At 48.3% G+C, this 23,198-nt stretch overlaps 1 protein-coding gene across 1 annotated transcript; it reads right to left on the minus strand.

Moving 5' to 3' along the window:
• Positions 1-10,523: 10,523 nt before the first annotated feature.
• On the minus strand, positions 10,524-22,157 carry LOC147081989 (interferon-induced protein with tetratricopeptide repeats 5-like). The gene is made up of 2 exons (XM_085980542.1): positions 21,647-22,157; positions 10,524-14,363 (listed from the first exon to the last, which is right to left on the minus strand). The coding sequence occupies exons 1-2, from the start codon at positions 21,757-21,759 to the stop codon at positions 12,911-12,913; spliced, it is 1,566 nt and encodes a 521-aa protein (XP_085836668.1). The 5' UTR covers positions 21,760-22,157; the 3' UTR covers positions 10,524-12,910.
• Between the last annotated feature and the right edge of the window lie 1,041 nt (positions 22,158-23,198).

Below are 23,198 nucleotides of genomic sequence, written 5' to 3' on the forward strand. Positions count from 1 at the left end.
AAAGAAGTTGTAGTGATCCCGGGGATACAAGGCAAAGGGACCCTCTGCACGGTCAAACCAAAAGAAGGCCATGACCTCGAGTTACTGGTAAGCAGTACCCCCAGAGAATATCGGGCATTTGTGTGGGCAAATCTCGGTGCATTCGCCACCCACAAGCATGATTGTGGAAGGGTAACAGGGGTCGAGGTTAGCGTAGACGGGGATCCTATGGACAGGCCCCAAAAACAGTATATAAGTTCCCTAGGGAGGCGGAGGCAGACCTGGAGATTGGCCTGGGTTCCCTAGTCACACAGGGAGTGTTGAGGCCGATAGACACCCACGTGAACTCACCACTTTGGCTGGATAGGAAACTGGACAATTCGTGGAGAGCCACTGTGGACTACCGGGTCCTCAACTGCAATATCCAGCCTGCGCGCCACGGTTGCTGCAGTTGCCGACCTAATTGGAAGCATACCGGCATCCACATGCACCTTCGCGGTGCTGGATATCTCAAACAGTTTTTGGTCCTTCCCATTAAACAGAGGGGACCAGTACAAATTTGCTTTTACCTTCAAGGGCCAGCAATACACGTGGAACTGCCTTCCCCAGGGGTTTCATAACAGCCCCAGTATATTCCACCAATGCATGGCCAATTGTCTAAAACACTTCAGCAAGTCCCAGCAGTTGGTACAGTATGTTAATGACCTGCTCCTATTCACCGACAAGGGTGAGGAGCACGGCCCACTGCTGGCTGAACTGCTGGAACTGCTAAAGGAAGAGGGTTTTAAAGTCAACCCAAAGAAGGCGCAGATCGGCCAGCTAGAAGTAAAATTCCTGGGGCTGACTGTGCACGCAGGCGAGAGGGCAATAGATAAGGCCAGGAGAGAAGCAGTGCAGGAATTGCCAGCCCCTCGTTCTTTTACTGGAGTAAGATCTTTCCTAGGGCTTACCGGTTACTGCAGGGATTTCATTGAGGACTACGCAGCAACAGCAGCCCCCCTACTCCGACGCCTTCACAGAGGAGTGGAGTGGGACTGGGATAAAAGCTGCGGGGAGGCGTTCACTCAATTAAAATAAAATCTGCAAGCCACGCCAGCTTTAGGGGCTATTGATGGGGATGAGGAGTTTTTCCTGGAAGTAGCAGCCAGTGGGGATAGCCTGAGCGCAGTGCTGCTTCAGGAGCGACATGGCCAGCTCAGACCGGTGGTCTACTCCTCCAGGATCCTCACAGATGTGGAGAAGGCATACTCCAACTGTGAGAGACACTTCCTTGCCACTCATTGGGCGGTAAAAAGATCCCTTATTTTTACAGGGGGGGCCTCCAAGTACGCTCCTCACCCATCACACGCCCACCCAAATGCTCCTAGATGGGAGAATTAAAGACGGGACAGTGAGCAGTGCCCGCATTGCTCACTGGACCCTCCTTCTCTCGCAAATGGACTTAAAGGTGAAAGGTCTTTGTGAGCCTAAACTAGCGGCCAACATGATCTACTCAGGGGTGGCCCATAGGTGTTCCATAGAAGGGGTAGGGGACGTCGATGTAGGATTTCGGGCCGGGATACATCCCACAGGCCGCAAAATCTACGTTGACGGCTCCAGCACAGTGTCGGCAGGCGAGCGACTCACGAGCTGCGGGATCTATGACCCACGGGCAGGCATTGCCCTGGCGATTAAGCTCCCGAGCACCATGAGCGCCGAGCATGCTGAACTGTCGGCGGTGGTGTACATTGTGACCCAGCCCGAGGAGTTCCCTACCACGTACATGATTTGTTCAGATAGCATGTTTACCTGCAATTCGTGTACAGAATACCTGGCCAAGATGGTCCCGTCGCGGGTATACATCTGCGGACGGGAAACCCCTAGCAATCAAACCGTTGCTGGAGAGAATCATGCGGGCTATAGGCAGTGAAGGGCAGTTGTATATACATAAGGTAAAGGCCCACTCAAAGGCCGAACCCTGTGGGGAGGGTAGCCAGCGGGCAGACACCCTAGCTAAAGAGGGTGCTAGTACAGGCAGTTTCTGGGACCCGTACAATTTAGGACCCGTGGCAGCAATTAGGGGCAGAGACAGGACACAAGGGAGTGCAGGGGTAGCATTGGCCCCGGACCTGAAAATGGTTCAGGCGCAGGACTCCGCCCTGAGATCTGTTTTGAGTTTGCTCGCCAAGGGGGAGAAGGTAGAGGGTCCATACGGCGTGGCTAAAGTGGCCGTAAAGGAAGGCATGTTGTTCCATGGGGATCAGTGGATTGTTCCGCAGCAGCACCAAAGTTAATTTCTCCAACTGGCCCGCGAGGGTTCAGGAGCCGGACACCCCAGACCTGAGACTACCTGCCAATGGGTGGAACAGGCAGGGTGGCGGCCAGGACTCAGGGAGGATGTCCGGCAGTTTTGCTCGGAGAGTTTGGTGTGTGCATCCAACAACCCTGACCCCCAGAAAAGGAGGCATATCAGAAGGGTAGAGGGACCATGGCAGTCGATTTAGGTTGACGACATCGGGCCCCTACCCACCGCCCAGGGAGGATACGAATACTACCTGGCTTTGGTAGATGTTTTCTCGAAGTGGGTGGAAGCCTTCCCATGCCGCACAGCGACCGCACTAGGCATAGCTAGAATTTTAGTTAGGGAAGTGTTCTCCCGGTGGGGACTTCCACAGTATGTGGAGTCCGACCAGGGAAGTAATTTTACCGGGAAGGTGATGCAGGCTATGCTTAAGGAGCTCGGCATCGAGGGGAAATGGCATGTCACCCATAACCCGCAGTCATCGGGCCCTGTGGAGCGATGAATCGGACTATCAAGGAGAGGCTGCGAAAGGAGACGGGAGACCCACCCAAGGCATGGGTGGAGGTCTTGCCTTTGGTCCTAATGGGGGTCCGGGCCAGCCCATCAAAAAGCACGGAGTATTCCCCGCACGAGCTTATGACGGGCCGGACCATGCGAACTCCCACCTATGTGCTAGCCCCGGTGCTTACTGAGGGCCAACTCAGGGAAGTGAGCCGGGACAGCTTCACTAAGAATCTGTTTGAGCACCTCAAACAGATTCACTGGCAGGCTGCTGGTAACATGGGGAGGCAGCACAGGAGTAACTGATTGCTGTTGGTACCCCGTAGACGCCACGAATGGGCAGTAGGGGATCAGGTGATGGTGAGGAACTTCGCGTGGGCAGGTGTTTTTGAAGAACTGTACATGGGGCCATACAATATTGTTGATAAAGCAAGCCCCATGGTGTACGCTGTCAAATTGCCCCGACACACGAAATGGTTCCACATCAACCAGTGCAAGCTGTACAACCCAGAGTCAGCTAAGTACAAAGGGCAGCCGGGAGGGGTGAGCCGTCCTCAGGACAAGGGCCCCTAGCCGGCAGCCTCCAACTGTGGGGGAACTGCAGGGGTAGTGGGGGCAGACTCACAGGCCGTACAAGTAGGGGCCGTGAGCTGCATTGCTGGAGGGGCTGTCCCACCTATAGTTTGGGACTCGTACGAGCCCCAGGTACTCGGAAGCCTTAGAAGGACCTTCCGTACCCCGCAGCCCAGGTTCCCATGGTCCCCTATGCTACGATACAAACTGCTCTGTCCCGAGAGGGACTCCAGGAAGCAAAGACTGCGGAAGGCGGGAGACCGCTTACGGGCAAAAGGTCCCAGACCTGCAGTGCCCGACAATAGGGAACCGGCAGGGAAGGCAGCAGCCCCACCGGCCATAGCCTCTGAAGGGAACGAGCCCACAACAGAGGTAACAGCCCCACCAGGCACTGAAACTGATTATGGGAAGCCTGTGGGGGGAAGTAGTAGCCCCACCGGACATAGGTTCCAACTATGGGGAACCAACAGGGGAGATAGTAGTCCCACTAGCTTTAGGGTTCGGCGTGGTTCACTGCATAGAGGGAAGGGCCATCCCGCCTATGGTATGGGACTCGGAAAACCCCCCGAGTACCGACCCCGTGAGAAGGAGTAGCTGAGTCTCGCGGCCTAGGACGCCATGGTCCCCGGTACAAATGCTGCCCAGATACCGCAGAAGGCACAGGACATCCAGGATGTAACCTGGCCACCCGGAGACGGGTGGTGCTGTATATAGCTTTGGTTTAAGTTGGTATCTAAGTTAAAGGGGTTTTGAGTTTTAAGTTGGTAGTTTGGTTTGGATTTTAGAGCTTTCAAATTTAAATTTGAATAAGATTACCTTGTAGCCAAGCCAGAGAACATTTTCTCAAAGGCAAGGCTGTCGGTTTATGAAATTTAAAGTCCCAGACCACCTGCTGTACAAGCGCAGGGGTTTGGGTTAAAAGGGAGAGTGCTGTATTTTTATTTTTTATAGAAGTGGTGTGTAACCTGAATGTTTGGTTAATGCGTAACTGACCTCCCGGCTGTAAGGTACGCCTAGGGGAATGTAAGTAAAATTTTGTGATGTTTGAGTCTACTCTGAAAGTTTGTAATGTACCTTGAAGAATCTGTGTTATATATTGAATGTATAACTGGGGTGGTGGGGGTCGGATCCCCTCGGCCAATGGAACTTGTAACACAAAAGGCATACTTGATGTACTGTATTCGTGAGGGAAATGTAATGTTTCGAGGTTTTTTTTCTACAATTACTAGGTAATTGAGGGAAGGTTCAGCTCTGGGATATTAGGAATTTTGTTCACCAACGGTGACACTATAAGGGAATAGTGTCAAAGGCGGGAATGTAGGAATCAGAAAATTCCGGGACCCCCTACTCAATGGACATGTGCCTGGAATTTAAAAAGGGACTGTGTTGGACCTTTTGGAGGAGAAATGTGGACAGAAATATCTCACTATTAGGCGCCTTTGGACTAAACTAGGGTCTATTGGATTGAGTTTGGACATTTTAAATTGTGTGCTCAGTCTGCACAGGGAAATGGGATCCTTATAGGGCTGCTAGCCCACCTGGGAGGCAGGCCCCCAGGGAGACATTAGCAGTCTAACAAAGGCCCACTTACCAGGGACCCAGATACATACATATTTTAATAGTTCTTAAAACGGCTACACAGAAAAACTCTGGCATCAGCAAAACACACAATGGACAGTATCAAGACCTGATTACATTCTAACAGCACCATTCAAAAACCCCATCAACACCTTTGGGAATCTTGTATCATGCTAATGCTCAATCAGCCCACCAAAATTCTCACAAAGGGATCACATCAGAGTTGATCAGCCTGCCAAAATTGCACAAAAGGGAGTCATCTAAAATCAATTGTGCACCCGAGTTTTGGGGCAAAAGTTTAAGCAGCCTCTCAGGTATAACTGGGGGCTTGCTAGTAGCAAAGAGACCTCAACAGACGGGCTGAAGAGAGAGAGAGCCGGCGGTCAGCAGCAGTAGCACACCGGAGCAGAAGAAACGTACCCGAGAACACGCTGGAAAAGCACTTGGAGTCTGGGCACTTTGACTCTGGCTTTGAAACATCTAACCTGCCACACGAGGTTACAGCAACGCAACAAGAAAACCTAACAAGAAGCCTCGGAGTCACTGAAAGATCAACCATCATCCAGCGCTGACTCTAGGAAAAACTTGTTTACCATCAAAACGTCGACCAGTACTAATACCGAAGACACTGCCATCAGCCAAGAATTAGGTCCAGTACTGCCCCCTCTCTTGTAGGACTTTCTACATGCTGGCTCAAAAAGCTCTCCTGGATGCACTTTAAGAATTCCGCACCCTCTAAGCCTTTCACACTCCGGCTATCCCAGTTAATATTGAGGAAGTTGAAATCCCCTACTATTATTACCCTATTATTTCTACAGTTCTCTGAGATTTGCCTACATATCTGTTCCTCTATCTCCCCCTGACTGTTTGGGGGCCTATAGTACACTCCCAGCAAAGTGCTTGCCCCCTTTTTGTTTTTAAGTTCTACCCATATGGCCTCATTAGAGGAACCTGTTAAGATATCATCCCTCCTTACAGCAGTAATTGACTCCTTGATTAATATTGTGACACCCCCTCCTCTTTTACACCCCCCTCTGTCTCACCTGAAGATTCTATGCCCCGGAATACTGAGCTGCCAGTCCTGCCTCTCCCTCAGCCATGTCTCTGTGATAGCAACAATATCATACTCCCATGTGTTCATCAACACCTTCAATTCATCTACCATACTCGCAAGACTCCTTGCATTAAAATAAATGCCATCCAGCCTTGCCATACTCCCTTGTGCCGTTACATATTTGCTCTGCCTTCCAGGCTGACTTGTTTTTTCTTTTATATTTGGCTTTGCATCACCCCCTACTATAGCTCCACTCCATATTCCATCCCCCTGCCAAGTTAGTTTAAACCCCCCCCCCCCCCAACAGTACTAGCAAACCTCCCCGCAAGGATGTTGGTCCCGTTCCGGCTCAGGTGCAACCCGTCCAACTTGTACAGGTCCCACCTTCCCTAGAAGCAGACCCAGTGATCCAGGAAACTAAAGCCCTCACTCCTGCACCAACTCGTTAGCCACGCATTCATCTGCTCTATCCTCCTATTCCTATACTCACTAGCACGTGGCACCGGGATTAATCCAGAGATTACAACCTTTGAGGTCCTGCTTTTTAATCTGCTACCTAGCACCCTAAATTCTTGTTGCAGGACCTCATCCCTCTTTCTACCCATGTCGTTGGTACCAATGTGACCCACGACCTCTGACTGTTTGCCCTCCCCCTTCAAAATGTTCTGCAGCCATTCAGTGACATCCTTGACACTGGCACTAGGGAGGCAACATACCATCCTGGAGTCAGGTCTGCGGCCACGGAACCGTCTATCTGTTCCCCTTACGATAGAATCCCCTGTCACTATTGCTCTCCCACTCTATTACCTCCCCTCCTATGCAACTGAGCCACTCATAGTGCCACGGACTTGGCTCTTGCTGCATTCCCCTGAGAAACCATCTCCCCCATCAGTATCCAAAACGGAAAATCTATCGGAGAGGGAGATGGACCCAGGGGACTTCTGCACTACCTTCTGAGTTCTTTTACTCTGTCTGGCGGTCACACATTCCCTGTCTGCCTGTGCACTCTTTACCTGCGGTGTGACCACCTTGTTAAACGTGCTATCCACGAAGATCTCAGCTTCGTGGATGCTACACCGTGACTCCAGCTGCAGCTCCAACTCCGAAACGCAGATTTCGAGTAGCTGCAGCTGGAGACAGTTATTATATTACTGTTGGTTATGAGGGGAATCTGGGTGCTACCACTATTACTGTTAGTCATCACTACAATTTCAGTGAGTTACCATTAGTGACTGTTGGAAAAAAATTATTTTGACCTCTGGTTTCCCCTGTGAATTGCTCCCCCACCCTCAGTTTCCTCTGTACCCCATCTTCAGTTTCTCCTTTTCCCCACCGTCAGTTTTCACACTTCCCCGCCCTCAGATTCCCCCACTTCCCTGCCCTCCCTTTCCCCCACCCTCCCTTTCCCCCTCTTCCCTGCCCTCTCTTTCCCCCACCCTCCCTTCCCCCTCTTCCCCACCCTCCCTTTCCCCACCCTCGGATTCCCCTCTTCCCCACCCTCCCTCTTCCCCGCCCTCCCTTTCCCACCCTCCCTTTTTCCCTCTTCCCCGCCCTCCCTTTGCCCCTCTTCCCTGCCCTCAGATTCCCTCTCTTCCCTGCCCTCCCTTTCTACCTCTTCCCTGCCCACCCTTTCCCCCGCCTTCAGTTTCCCATCTTCCCCGCCCTCCCTTTCCCCCTCTTCCCCACCTTCAGTTTCCCCTCTTCCCCACCTTCAGTTTTCTCTCTTCCCCACCCTCCCTTTCCCCCTCTTCCCCGCCCTCCCTTTCCCCCTCTTCCCCGCCCTCGGTTTCTCCTCTTCGTCTGCTCATGGGCTGCCTCCTGGTTCTTGAAACTTGTCGCACAACAGCTGCTGACGTGAAACCACGAGCAAAAATACTCACTACAGGGGACCCGACCTTTATAAGGTAAACACAATAGCATTTGTAGAAGTCATGTGACCATGTGTCACATGATCAGGTGTCATGTGCTCAGATACCATGATCTGGCATCACATGATCAGCTATCATGTGCTCAGATGCCATATGGTCAGGGATCACATGGTCAGGTGGCATGTGGTCAGAATGTCACATGATCAATCCTCCAGCAATGCCTCCAACCAGAGTTGACAACTCAGAAACTGGACCTGGAAAGTCAAACTAACAACATTTGATATCTTTCCATCTGGAGGTTGGTTGTATTTGTGAATCGACAGTAAGTGCAGTCAAATTCCATGGGACCTTAGGCAGGATTTTATAGTTTGGTTTATTTCCCGTTGCCATGGGAATTGCAGTAGTGATTGCTTTAGTCTGTTCATCACCACGTGCTAAAACTGACTAGTTGACATTAGTAAGTTCCTGCTAGATTACCATGGGTCACAGAATAGACCTTCAAAGTCTGAAAAGAGGCTCAGGGCACTTACAGAATATTCATTTCCACATGATAACAGGATTCGATTGCCCCGATTTTAACTCGGGTCCTGGGATGTGAGGTGAGAGGGAAATCCCCACAGACTCCTCAGTGTGAGGCCTGGGCCATTTTAACTCCCAGACCTTATTTCAATGGTTCAGCTCCGACTCCCGCCAGAAACCGGTGGGAGTGATCTTGACTTTGAGCGATTGTGTAAACCGGGTAGTAGTGAGTCAACGGCTCGTTAAGCATCTCTCCCGATTTTTATTTCAATTGAATTCAATGAGAGAAATTTAAAATGGGCATCCCCTCTGGACAGGAACCAGCATTGCTTGGTGTTTGTAATATCATATCATCGCCTGTCTCCAACTCTGCCTCAGCTCACCTGCTGCTGAAACACTCATCCACATCTTAATTCCCTCTAGACTCGACTATGCCAATGCTGTCCTGGCTGGCCTCCCACCTTACACCCTCTGTAAACTTCAGTTCATCCAAAACTCTGTGCCCATATCCTAACTCGCACCAAGTCCCGTTCACCCATCACCCCTGTGTTCGCTGACTTGCATTGGCTCCAGGTCTGGCGATGCCGCACTTTTAAAATTCTCATCCTTGCTTTCAATCCCTCAATGGCCTCACCGCTAATTGAGGTGTTTAAAATGATAATGAGATTCGATCGGGTCGATGCAGAGAAACTATTTCCTCTGGTGGGGGGGAGTCCTGAACAAGGCAGCAGATCTTATAATTAGCTACACATATTAGGGGAGAAATCAGGAAGCACTTCTTCCACACCAAGGGAAGGAAGGAAGGGAGGAAGGAAGGATCCAGTGGTAATGCACTGAGGAAGTCAACAATCGTATTACATTGTGGCTCTCACTCCAACTGTTGCTCTGCACTTTTGTGTGAATGTGTTAGTTTTCCAGAACATTCCAGCAGTCACCTCTGGGTTAGAGGTGGGTACGATGCCTGTCCAGTGCCAGAAAATACAAGGTTTTTGTTTCTTACCCCTTTTCTCTGCGATTTCTTCCCCTTCCCTCCTCTCCTTAAAGGTGTTGACTCCCTAGTGGGTGCAGTGCCATGGGCACTGGTCGCTCTCCAGTGCCTCACCCAGGTGTCCATTATTGATGTGGAGAGCATCGACTGTAGCAGGGTATTTGACTATGTGGGACACCACACCAATGTCCAATCCTGTCTTCCTTCAACAGCCAACCATATGCATTTCCCCTACTTTCCAAACTTAGAGAACTAGTAAAAACTGACCAAAACTTTCAAAGAACCTGACACAGCCCCCAAGAAAGACGAAAACTCCAAAATGTTTTTTAACAACTAATTTGGTGCATTTTCAAGTATTTTGGATTCTATGAGCTCGGGCATTGTATTTTCTTTCGATATTTGGAAGAAAGAGGAAGGAGCCTTTGTTCAATTTTATTGCAAATTACTCTCTAGTTCCCTTTGGGAATTGATTACATTTTTACATTTTAAAACTTCTTTTTCTCATCAGCAGCAAAGATTCTATTACTAGGAGGAATAAAAAAGTTTCTGTAATGTATGTACCTTTAAGGGGGGAACTACTTTTTACAGCTCATGTATACTGCAGTACCGGCAGTGACCACACCTGTATATAACGCTGAGTAGTAATCTGTACAGATCAGTTGCAGTCTGAGCCACGTTGAGTAAACATCTATTGTACCGTTCTCCGCAGTCTGTGTCTCATTATACACGGACGTAACAGTTTCAATGAATTTTACTTTTTCTTCAAAAAATTGCTGAATAGATAAATGATGGATTGGAATCAATCCTCATTGGCAGAGGATCATTCCAGTCTGGGTTCCAGGAGACAAGTCTCATTGGCGTGTATGACTTCTGTTGGCAAAATCTGTGTCTGTAATGATAAAGTTTTAATTATTTTGAACATCTTTTATCCTCTTAGCTTTCCTCCCTCTACTGTGCCTTCCTTTAGCCGAGATGACGACAGTCTCCATGAAATGGTCTTCTTCTCAGCTTTCGCCCACGCTGCTTTGTGTTGACCAAGATGAAATATATGAATTGCTGTTCACCAAATGGTGGCAAGTGGCCATAAACATGACCGACTGCCAGAAAATATCTTGCAGGTTTTCTCCCATCATGTTCTGCACCACACTAACTGTCCGCATTCACACAGATCAACAACACAAATTAAATCTTCGCCAGTTTCATTTTATTGGTTAATTTAATATTCAATTCCTGACATTATAATTACAATTGAAATCTCTGTTTGGAAAATCAGTGTCTGCAGCCATTGTGTTTTATTCTATTGAACCCATTTTAACCTATTTTTATATCCTTTAGCCTTCCTCCCTCTAATGCGTTTCCCTTCACTGAGATGGTGACAGTCTCTGGAAAATGGACTTTCCCGGGTATTGTCCAAGCTGCTCTGTGTTGTCCAACGAGGGACTCAGAAGGTTTGATGAAGAGCTGGTGCAGTTGACAAGTTACAGGGCAGGGAGACTCCCAGTGACAGAGGCTGAGATCCGAATGAACGCTCTGGATGGGAGTCCAATCATCTGTCAGCAAAGCTTCAGAACAACAGAATCAAGCTGATGATCTATTTGAAGAACCTGCAGTGGTCGTTGGCCCTTTCTCAGCTGTCACAGATGGAAAGCCTTTCATCCAATGGGGGACTTTTTGTGAATAGGCTGCAAGTGAAAGATAGGTCAGCAGAGTGGTTTTATTACTCAATCTATGGGCTGGATTGGACATTTTTTACACTGTCACTACCATAAAAAGAGTATAAATCACATGCTCAGAATGTACTGAAGCTTATGGCACCTCCAGCTAAAATGCTTAGCATTCATTGCTGTTAAAAGACCCTAAACAGATGATGATCATAATAAAACACATTGGCCTAGAAATTCAGTGGGCTGCGCCACCAGTTAGCACCCAAAGAGGGCACTTAGTGGGTTTAGCACCACTGGCCACGCCTCCCGCAAAATCTAGGGGGACGCTAATGGCGGCGTTAGCCGGAAGCGCTCCGCCGCCACCAGTGACGTCATCTGTGTGTGCAGTGCCCCGCTACCGCCCCGATCGCCAAATTTGGTAGCACCCCCCGCTGTAACGCTGGTCACAATTTGCTACCGGTTCAGGGGGGCCTACCTGTGGCGGTAGAGGCGCGGAGGTGCGGGGCGGCCATTTTTTTCGCTGGCAGCCTGCCAGCACCTCTCCGCACCGCCGTCCCCGGCCTCCTGAGCACCCCCCCCACCCCCACATTGTGCTGGCTGTCTCCCAAGAGCCCGGCACTTCTCCTCGGTGCCGGGCTCTTTTGCCTGCACTCGCAATTGCCGATTCTGCTGCAGCAGGCCCCTCCCCTTTAAGAAAGGGAGGAAGGCCTGCAGTACCACAGCACGCCGTGTCGCAGCGTGTGGTGCTGTGGCACGTTGCGCTGCGATTTTCAGTTGCAGCGCCCCAAGAGGGATGCGGGGCGCCTCGAGTAGCGCTGCGCTTCTGTCTGGGGTGCTGAAACTGAATTTCCGGCAGGCGTTCGTGACTCCTTCCGGGGCGGTACTTCCGGCGCCCTGGCGAGACTGGCGCCCCAAACGGGGCGCCACCGAATTTCTAGGCCATTGTTCATATATATTTGGAGATCAGTGTCCGTCTATCTACCCAGTTTACTAGATTATATAAGAACTTCCTGGGGGTGATTTTAAACCTACCCACTTGGCAGAAACTGGGCTAAGCCGCTCTGCCAAAGTGGGCGGGGTTCTCACTGACACACGCGGACCGGGATCTGGTGATGTCATCAGGCCTCGGCTGCGATGTCAACTCCGGCCTGAGCGGCGGAAGCCGCTGCAGCTTTTCCAACAGACCGAAGCAGCTCTGAACAGAACCAGGATGTCAACGGGTAAGTGTTTTACTTTCCTTTGTGCGGGAAAGCCCCGCCCGGCCCCAAAATGAAAGTTTAGGCCTCCCCTGCCCCGGACTTCCCACATCCCCACTTCCATCCCCCGGGATCCTCCCAGAACCTCCTTCAACGCACCTACCTGAACGCCGTACGGGCGGGAAGTGGACTGAAGGCACGATAATGAGGTTCAGGATTGAAATACCCTCGGGCCCGATATCTGCAGCAACGGGTGAGTTTCCCAATCCCCTCACCACTCACCCACCCAAAACCCATCTGGAGTTAAAACTGGGCCCATGTAATGTTTAATATTGTTTTAAAAAAGTTCTTATAATTCATAAACAACTATTGTGGCTCTGTCCCATTGACTCAAATAATTCTAATTCCCCAAAGCCCACCTTACTTTGTTTCTTTCCACACATAGCAAAATTTCTAAGGATACAGAAACAAATTGTATTTGGTTAATGCACCAGTGGTGTTAATATTCTTGAATGAAGCACAGGGATTTAGAATAATTACAATAAGATTATTGTTTGAAAATTATACACACGAATAAAATGTTCATTCGAAAGAAAGTACCAGCAGAATATAATAAGTGAAGCGAGTACCCGACCAAACCTACTCATAGATCAGAGAGTATTACTGCATCCTTCAAATGCTTAGTTTTAGCTGGGAAAGTCAGCGTTGCCTAGACAGAAAGACGCAATTCACAAAGAGCACTTAGATATTCTTCATTGTCACGATCAAACTCCAAGGCCTTTTCAAAGCACTCAATAGCTTTACACTTCTCCCCATCCAGCTGGTGCATGAACCCAAGAACACCAAAGGCCTCACTATCTCTTGGATTCCTGCGAAGTCGTCTTTCTGCTATCATCTCCAAGTTTTTGCGACACTTTTTCCGTTCTATTGAGTCATATTTGACTTTCAGTCCTTCCAGAAAATGGGTGATGGCCTTTGATTCAGATCTTTTGTGATTCAGTTCAAATAACCCAGCCAGTAAACAAATTGCCTGCTTATTATCAGGACGAATATCTTCTAATTTCAGTAGATTGCTGTAGATCTCCTCTGCTTTGGGGTATTCTTCATTTAATGAACAGATTCCTGCAAAATCCAGTTGTGGCCTAATCGATGTCAATGGGCGGGACGCAAATGCCTTTTCAAAATGGTCCTTGCATTTATTGATCAACTCAGCTTTCTGTTGAAAAGCAGGATTGCGAGGGTCTTTGCTGTCAGGATTGTTGTTCAGTTGAAATAGTCTGTTTCTGTAGCACACACCTATTTGGTGGTGTAAGAAGGTAGAGTTTGGGGTAGTTTCTAATGCTTTCTTCAACAGCCCCACAGCTTTTTCCACATCTCCTCCTCTTCTCAAAAATGTTGCTGCATACCGTGTTACATATGGAAGGTCAGGGGACTTCTGCAATGCTTGTTCAACTAATGTGAGAGCTTCCTCCTTTTGATTGAACTCCTGTAGTTTTAGAGCCAACAGCACCATGGCTACAGAGTCATCTGGATCAAGCTCCAGCACACGTCGCAACTGCTTCACTGATTGACTGGGTTCACGGCTCTCTGGTGTACCAGAAAACCCTTCCAGACGAAACAGAGCAGTCGCATAACCAACATTCCATTCAGTGTTATCAGGATCTTCCTCCAGAGACTTTTGAAAACATTCCGTTGCCTCTTCATAGTATTGACTAGCAGAACTCAACAGTGACCAACCCTTCTCCCCGTATACTTCAGGTATCAGTGCTGTATACCGAGAGCCATTAGTAAATTGTTTACAGATCATTTCCAGCTTGTCGAGGTAGGACTGGGCCTCTGTCACTTGTCCCATGTGATAATATACCCAGGCATAGTTTCCATAGGTGATGATGCTTCTTCTTTCAAATTCATGTTCATGATTCTCCCTCAGAATCTTTTCAGCTTCCTTTAAGTTTTGAATTGCCTCTTCACAGTTGCCTTGCAGACAGTTTACAAAAGCGAGATGGTTGTAAGACATGGCTTGATATTTCACACCTGCCTCTATTGAATCTTGCAATCTTTGCTTCATATTGTCCAAGTCAATGTTTTCTTTCTGTGGGCCCCACGTGAAGTGACATTGAAGCTGATCGAGCTTCACTTTCAACAAATCCTTCTGTGCGTTGCTGCAAGAGAACAAAGTTCATCAAAATTCATCTCAGACTAGCTGAGACTTGCCCTCCCCTCCGGATTCTTTAACTAAGGCCTTCTCCTGACTCCTGGACCCATTGACCATGAAAACTCTGTTCACACAATGATGACCTCTGCAAAAACCACTGCAAAAGCAAAGGGTGTGGCTGCTAAATCTTTGCTGTACTTTATTAGATCCCAGAGAGACCCTGGTTCCAAATGGTTCGAGGTTGACCCGTATTGGGGACAGTGATTTAACTTTATTCAGCACAAGCTAAACTTAATATATTACAGTATTCGAGCTGCAGTTTAAAGAAAATAATTGAGACTTATATTACCCCGTTATAGAGTCATAGAGTCATAGAGTAATACAGCACGGATAGAGGCCCTTCGGCCCATCGTGTCCGCACCGGCCATCAAGCCCTGTCTAATCTAATCCCATATTCCAGCATTTGGTCCGTAGCCTTGTATGCTATGGCATTTCAAGTGCTCATCCAAATGCTTCTTAAATGTTGTGAGGGTTTCTGCCTCCACAACCCTTTCAGGCAGTGAGTTCCAGACTCCAACCACCCTCTGGGTGAAAAAGTTCTTTCTCAAATCCCCTCTAAACCTCCCGCCCTTTACCTTGAATCTATGCCCCCTAGTTATTGACCCCTCTACTAAGGGAAAAAGCTCCTCAGCATCCATCCTATCTATGCCCCTCATAATTTTGTACACCTCAATCATGTCCCCCCTCAGCCTCCTCTGCTCCAAGGAAAACAAACCCAATCTGCCCAGTCTCTCTTCATAGCTGAAGCGCTCCAGCCCTAGTAACAGCCTGGTGAACCTCCTCTGCACCCTCTCTAACGCGATCACATCCTTCCTGTAGTGTGGCGACCAGAACTGCACACAGTATTCCAGCTGTGGCCTAACCAGTGTTTTATACAGCTCCATCATAACCTCCTTGCTCTTATATTCAATGCCTCGGCTAATGAAGGCAAGTATCCCATATACCTTTTTTACCACCTTATCCACCTGTTCCGCCACCTTCAGGGATCTGTGTACTTGCACACCCAGATCCCTCTGACCCTCCGTCTTGCCTAGGGTCTTTCCATTCATTGTGTATTCCCTTGCCTTGTTAGTCCCCCCAAAGTGCATCACCTCGCACTTTTCCGGGTTAAATTCCATTTGCCACTGTTCCGCCCATCTGACCAACCCATCTATATCGTCCTGCAGACTGAGACTACCCTCCTCGCTATTCACCACCCTACCAATTTTTGTATCATCCGCGAACTTACTGATCATACCTTTTACATTCATATCCAAGTCATTAATGTAGACCACAAACAGCAAGGGACCCAGCACCGATCCCTGTGGTACCCCACTGGCCACAGGCTTCCAGTCACAAAAACAACCTTCGACCATCACCCTCTGCCTTCTGCCACTAAACCAGTTTTGTATCCAATGTGCCAAGGCACCCTGGATTCCATGGGCTCTTACCTTCTTGACCAGTCTCCTGCGCGGGACTTTATCGAAGGCCTTACTGAAATCCATGTATACCACATCCACTGCGTTACCCTCATCCACACACCTAGTCACCCCCTCAAAAAATTCAATCAAATTAGTCAGACATGATCTTCCCTTGACAAAGCCATGTTGACTATCCCTGATTAATCCTTGCCTCTCCAAGTGGAGACAAATTTTGTCCCTCAGAATTTTTTCCAATAATTTTCCTACCACTGATGTTAGGCTCACTGGCCTGTAGTTCCCCGGTTTTTCCCTACTACCCTTCTTGAATAATGGTACTACATTAGCGGTTCTCCAGTCCTCTGGCACATCCCCTGTGGCCAGAGAGGTCCTGAATATATGTGTTAGAGCCCCCGCAATCTCTTCCTTTGCCTCACACAGCAGCCTGGGATACATTTCATCCGGGCCTGGGGATTTATCCATTTTTTGGCCAGCTAAAACCGCCAATACCTCCTCCCTCTCGATGTTAATATGTTCGAGCATATCGCAGTCCCCCCGCCCTATTTCTATGTCTACATCGTCCTTCTCCATAGTGAAGACAGATGCAAAAAATTCATTTAGAACCCCTCCTACATCTTTCGGCTCCACACACAGATTGCCACTTTTGTCCCTAATGGGCCCTATTTTTTCCCTGGTGATCCTCTTACCCTTAATATACTTATAAAACATCTTAGGATTTTCCTTTATTTTGCTCACCAGTGTTATTACATGGCCCCTCCTTGATCTCCTAATTTCTTTTTTAAGTATCCCCCTGCACTTTTTGTACTCCTCTAGGGCTTCCTCCGTCTTTAGCCTTTTGTATCTGCCAAAAGCCCTCCTTTTTTTCCTAATCCATTCTCGTATATCCCCTGACATCCAAGGTTCCCTGTGGTTTTTGGAACCACTCTTGACCTTTACGGGAACATGTTGCCATTGTATGATCTCAATCTCCCTTCTGAAAGCCTCCCATTACTCCGATGCGGATTTTCCTACAAGTAGCTGATCCCAGTCCATTTTGGCCAGATCCTGCCTTATCCTATTAAAATCGGCCTTCCCCCAATTTAGAACCTTTATTTCCGGCCCATCCCTGTCCTTTTCCATGACCACCTTAAATCTTACCATATTATGGTCACTATCACCAAAGTGCTCACCTACTAGCACTTTTTCCACTTGGCCGGCCACATTCCCTAGAATTAGGTCCAGTACCGCCCCCTCTCTTGTAGGACTTTCTACATGCTGGCTCAAAAAGCTCTCCTGGATGCACTTTAAGAATTCTACACCCTCTGAGCCTTTCACACTTTGACTATCCCAGTTAATATTGGGGAAGTTGAAATCCCCCATTATTATTACCCTATTATTTGCACATTTCTCTGAGATTTGCCTACATATCTGTTCCTCTATCTCCCCCTGAATGTTTGGAGGCCTATAGTACACTCCCAGCAAAGTGCTTGCCCCCTTTTTGTTTTTAAGCTCCACCCATATGGCCTCATTAGAGGAACCTGCTAATATATCATCCTTCCTTACTGCAGTAATTGACTCCTTAATTAATATTGCGACGCCCCCTCCTCTTATACCTCCCCCTCTGTCTCGCCTGAAGATTCTGTACCCCGGAATATTGAGCTGCCAGTCTTGCCCCTCCCTCAACCATGTCTCCGTGATAGCAACAATATCATACTCCCATGTGTTTATCAACACCTTCAGTTCATCCACCTTATTTGCAAGACTCCTTGCATTAAAATAGATGCCATCCAGCCTTGCCCTTATATATTTGCCCTGTCTACCAAGCTGACTTGTTTTTTTCTCTATAATTGGCAGCACATCACCCCCTATTTCAGCTCCCCTCTGTATCCCATCCCCCTGCCAAGTTAGTTTAAACCCCCCCCAACAGTGCTAGCAAACCTCCCCGCAAGGATATTTGTCCCGCTCTGGTTCAGGTGCAACCCGTCCGACTTGTACAAGTCCCACCTTTCCCAGAAGCAGGCCCAGTGATCCAGGAAAGTAAAACCCTCCCCCCTACACCAACTCTTTAGCCACGCATTCATCTGCTCTATCCTCCCATTCCTATACTTACTAGCACGTGGCACTGGGAGTAACCCAGAGATTACAACCTTCGAGGTCCTGCTCTTTAATCTGTTACCTAGCTCCCTAAATTCTTGATGCAGGACCTCATCCCCCTTCCTTCCTATGTCGTTGGTCCCAATGTGGACCACGACCTCTGCCTGCTCACCCTCCCCCTTAAGAATGCCCTGTAGCCGCTCAGTGACATCCCAGACCCTGGCCCCAGGGAGGCAACAAACCATCCTGGAGTCACGTTTGCGGCCACAGAAACGCCTATCTGTTCCCCTTACGATAGAATCCCCTACCACTATTGCTCTCCCACTCTTTTTCCTCCCTTTCTGAGCAGCAGAAGCGTCCCTGGTGCCAGGAAGCTGGCTGCTGCTGCCTTCCCCTGGTGAGTCATCCCCCTCAACAGTATCCAACTTGGTGTACTTGTTTGAAAGGGGGATGTCCGCAGGGGTTCCCTGCACTTCCTGCCTGCCTCTGTTGCTCCATCTGATGGTCACCCCCTGTGCAGCCCTACCCGGAGACTTGATCAACTCGCTAAACGTGCTATCCACGACCCTCTCAGCATCGCGCATGCTCCAAAATTCATCCACCCACAGCTCGAGCGCCGCAATGCGGTCTACAAGTAGCTGCAGCTGGATGCATTTCCCGCACACATGGTCGTCAGGGACACTGGCAGCATCCCTGATTTCCCACATGGAGCAAGAGGAGCAGAACACGGGTCTGAACTCTCCTGCCATGACTTACTCCTTTAATTAATTAAAAAATTTATTCAATACCCCAGTTACAGGTATACTCTAGGGCGCTTTATTTACCAACTGTCCCCACTACACCAGAGACCCTAGAAATTTAACACCACAGAAGTCAAGCTTGTATTGAAAAGAGAGAAATACTCACCAACCAATCACTTACCTGCTCCCTGGTGACGTCACACTCTGATTACTTTTTACCTGTCTCCTCTGCTGTTGATTTGGTGTGCCTCGCAACTGCCGCTGGTTTTTAAGCCGGGCTCCTCCTCGCTGCTCCCTGCTGCTCCGAGTGGTCGGGCCTCGCAACTGCCGCCGGTTTTTAAGCCGGGCTGCTCCTCGCTGCTCCCTGCTGCTCCGGGCAGGTAGAAGCCGCACCATGAGTAAGCTGCACCCTGTGTCTCTTGTCTCTCATCTCTCTTCATCTCCTGGGTGTCTCCTTGATTCTTCCTGAAATCTTCTACTCGTTCTGAAATCTTCTACCCATTGTGGCTGTTAAGATTCCCTTACTATACCCTTACTCTGTTTCAAAACCTATGAAGTCCTCCTGAACCAATCACTGGCTTACAGCCAAAACCCAATCTCCAATCATAAAGATGCCACGTCCGCAGCACTTTTATCTACGCAGGTTCTGCTCTTACGACACCCTTACATCATCTGTTTTTGACCATCAAGACTTATATCTGTGGTGGTTATGGTAATACAAAAGCAAATGTCTCCATAGTGTAGAGATATGGCATCTTTCCTGTGAAAGGTCTATGTTTTTAATTAACTGCAGACATCACAACTTTTCCACACAGTGGCAGCTACACCTGACCTTGTTTCCCAGACTAGTTGTACTCTGTCATATCCATACTGTAGGCGAATATCCAACTTTCACCCACAGCTTCCTATTTGACCAGAGCAATCCTTTTTCTCACCCCAGACTGTCTGGTTACAGCTCACTCACAGATTTTTAATTATAAGTAAAAGGGTTACAGGTCATATATAATTCAGGTTATCATTGCATACAATTGATGATTACAAAATTCTACATTTAATTCTTACACATGATTATGAATGCATTACTGATGATTAAAAATACTGATGATTATAAGATATTAAAACAAGTATTCTAAAAAAATCCATTAATCCGGGATAATCTTACAATGTACCAGCTCCTGGCCATTTAATCTTCTCAGCCAATGCACAGCAACACCTCAACCACCCCCAGCCCCAATGATATGAACAGGATCATTGATTGAAGTACTCAGTCTGACTTTTGGTTCACCCATTACACCTCCACCTCATTCTTGTGTTCCATTCTGAAATGGGAGTCCCCTCACTAAAAAGGCCAGTGCTAATTTTAAACGCTCTCCCTCTCATATTGGCAGTCCAAGTAACTCTCTGCTGAACAGGATCACCAACCTGGTCCTCCACAGGGACCCTGCTGACTGTGAGCCAGATCATTCCCCACTCCAATGTGCAGAAGGAGAACCTATCCTTAGAGCAGAAAAGAAGGCCCATCACAAAGGTATCCTCAGGATTCTGAAAGACCATGTTTCATGAACTGACTCTTATCCTGCTGAAAACCTTCCACCGTGCCAACCTCCAGGTGAGATGTTAAACCAAGGCAGCATCTGCCTGTTCCAGTGGTTCAGGTGGATGTTAAAGATTCTATCGCACTATTTGAAGAAAGGCAGGGAGTTGTACTTCCCAACATTCTTCCCTCAAGCAACACCACCAAAAACAGATTGGGTGGTCTTTCATCTCGTTGCTATTTTTGGGAACTTGCTGTGTGCTGAGCTTCTGAGCATATATCCTCTCCATCGCAAACACCGTCTACATCCACCTCTGTAACACCGCCTGATTCACCGCTGCCTCAGCCCAGCTGCTGCTGAAACCTTATCCATGCTTTTTTCACCACCAGTCTTGACTACTCCAATCCTTTCCTGGCCAGCTTCCCATCCTCTACCCTTCATAAACTTCATTTCATCTAAAAATCTGCTAGCTGCACCAAGTCCTGCTCACCCATCCTTGTGTTCGCTGACCTACATTGGGGCCCGGTCCACCAATATCACAAATTTAAAATTCTCATCCTGGTGTTCAATTCTCTTCACGGCCTCACCCCTCCCTATCTCCATAACCTCCTTCAGCCGTAAAACCCACCGAGAATTCTGCATTCCTCTAACTCTGGCGTTGTGTTCATCTTCCACTTCACGTTGATACACTTCATCTCCCAGCTATCCCAGCTCATTTTTGCACTCTACTCGACCTGCCTCTTGTTCATGTTGGCACTCGTCTCCCTTCCCCCTCAATCCAAGCTGTTATTCTTACCCCTGCCCCAGTTCATGGTGGCTTTCCTCACTTTGCTGCTCAGTTCAAACTGGTACACCTGTCCTTTTCCCCCAGTCATGTGAGCACTGTTCTCCCCCGCACCCCCCATTCTCAATTTAAGTAAGCACTTTTCCTTCCCTTATCACTTTAAGCTGGCACTCTCCTCCTGCATTTCATGCTAGGTTCATCCCCCATTCCAGTTCACGCTGTACTCTCCCTTTGCTTTATAGTTCAGATTGCTTTAGTTTGGATATATGAAAGTGCTGAAAATCACTGTTTTACATTAGTAGATTCCTTCTAGATTCCCATGGAACACAAAGTAAAACTTTCTTTCTTCAAACTCTGCAGATAGCCTGAGGGCTCTTACAGAATACGCCTTTCCACAACAGTATAAAATTCAAGTTTAACTTTGTACTTTCAACAAAGCCGGAGTGGATACTAACTATTACCTGATATAATTTTATAAACAGATCTGCCTTTTGCCTCATGTTTTCTGAATATCACCAGTCTTGGTGCAGCAGTATACCCTTATCTGAATGTCTCATTGTGAACAAATAATCTCAGGCCTATGCATTTCAACTGTGTACTACTTTATTTGTGAAAACAAGCACGTTGATCAATAGTCTACATGTAAATTTAAATACAGGAGGAATTCCAATGATCTTTACCTCATAATGCTGATCGGATGGAAAATGTGTTGAATTCCTTTTTCAGCTTCAACTGTACTTCCAATGGTGAGTTGATCAAGAAGAGTGTTTGGTGTGTTGTTTTTCCTGCTCATTTATACTGTCCAGTTATTTAGTGCTATAAATCATTGTCTGAATGTAAATAGAAACTAAACCTAGGAAATGAAACGGAGAACCAAAGTTTTTTCAAAGAAATAGTGCTGCCAGCACAGTAACATTGTGTGCTGTCACAGAACTCCACAGAGCCTATTATAAACAGAGGCCAGTTTAGCAACGGAAAAAGACCACTTGGCCCAAAGGGTCCAGTGCATTAGGTTGATCTCAACTCTGCCTGTTCACCATCTCCCTCAGTCACCTCCAGTTGTCTGTTGAACCCTCTTATATTATTTGCTTCAATGGCATTTCCCGGATAACTTGCTCCATATTTCTCTCACCCTTGTAAGGCTGCATCCAGTTACTTTGCTGGATGAATGGCTGAAGCATTGGCAGCGTTGAGGATGTCAGTCAATGTTCCCTCTAATTTTTATTTTAGGTGTGCGGCCTCTTTAATGCGCGTTTCTTTCCATTTAAAAGCCGGTGAGATGCCTGCATGTGACCTCCAGACCGCTGCACGACCATACAGCTTAATGGGAACATTGGTGTCAGTGCCTGGAAGGGCTCCAAGCTTCTTGGATATATCCTTGGTGAAGTCGTAGCCGGAACAGGAAGATAGTTGGAAACTGAGGGCTGGAAGCCCCATAGAGGGTGATGTAGGCTGTCTGGGGCCAGATGGCAGAGACAGTGGGGGATTACCATGTACCCATTCTGTAGTGTATGTACCTTTAAGACAGAACTACTTTTACAGCTCCTGTATACTGTAGTACCGGCAGTGACCACACCTGTATATAAGCCTTGCGCATGCCTCTGTACCCCCAGTCTTGAGAATACCCTCCTCCAGTAAATACCTGTTTATTGTTAAGTTACAGCATCCGTGTGGTTATTGAAAAACATCATACTCTCAGAATCACGGATCTAACAGTGGCGAGGAGTGTCGATTCGAATCTACCTGCAACTCTGCATTTCCCTTCGAGGATTCGCTCCGGGAGGGCGGTGGAAGAAAGTCGAGGCCAGAAACACGGGCGTCGACCACGAGCAACCGCCCAGTCGTCCGGCAGAGAGTGAACGTCGCAGGGGAGGCTGTGGAGAGCCGGGCTTGGTTCCCCAGCCACGACGATCAGCAAGAGACTGACGACAGGTCCAGCGCAGACCCTTCCCGGACAGCGGCGGCTGGAGACGACCGACGGCGGAGAGAAAGCCGAGCAGCGTCGACGGGGTAAGATAGAGGGTGAAGCGCACAGGGTGCTGCCGGGGGTTGAAAACCGAGCGGCGTCGAGAAAAAAAAAAAAATAAACAAACCGGAGAGAGGGTAAAGCAACAGCCGGGTTCAGGACCGAGCGGCGTCGAGAGAACAAAAAAAAAAAGAACGCGCAGAGCACAGCCAGGGCTCAAGGGCTGAACAGTGTCCGCGGAGAGAAGAAGGGAGAGTGCGGGAGAC

This window comes from Somniosus microcephalus, unplaced genomic scaffold (genome assembly GCF_052327205.1).
Source record: "Somniosus microcephalus isolate GS21.2 unplaced genomic scaffold, FLI_Smic_1.0 scaffold251, whole genome shotgun sequence".
Lineage (NCBI taxonomy): Eukaryota > Metazoa > Chordata > Chondrichthyes > Squaliformes > Somniosidae > Somniosus > Somniosus microcephalus.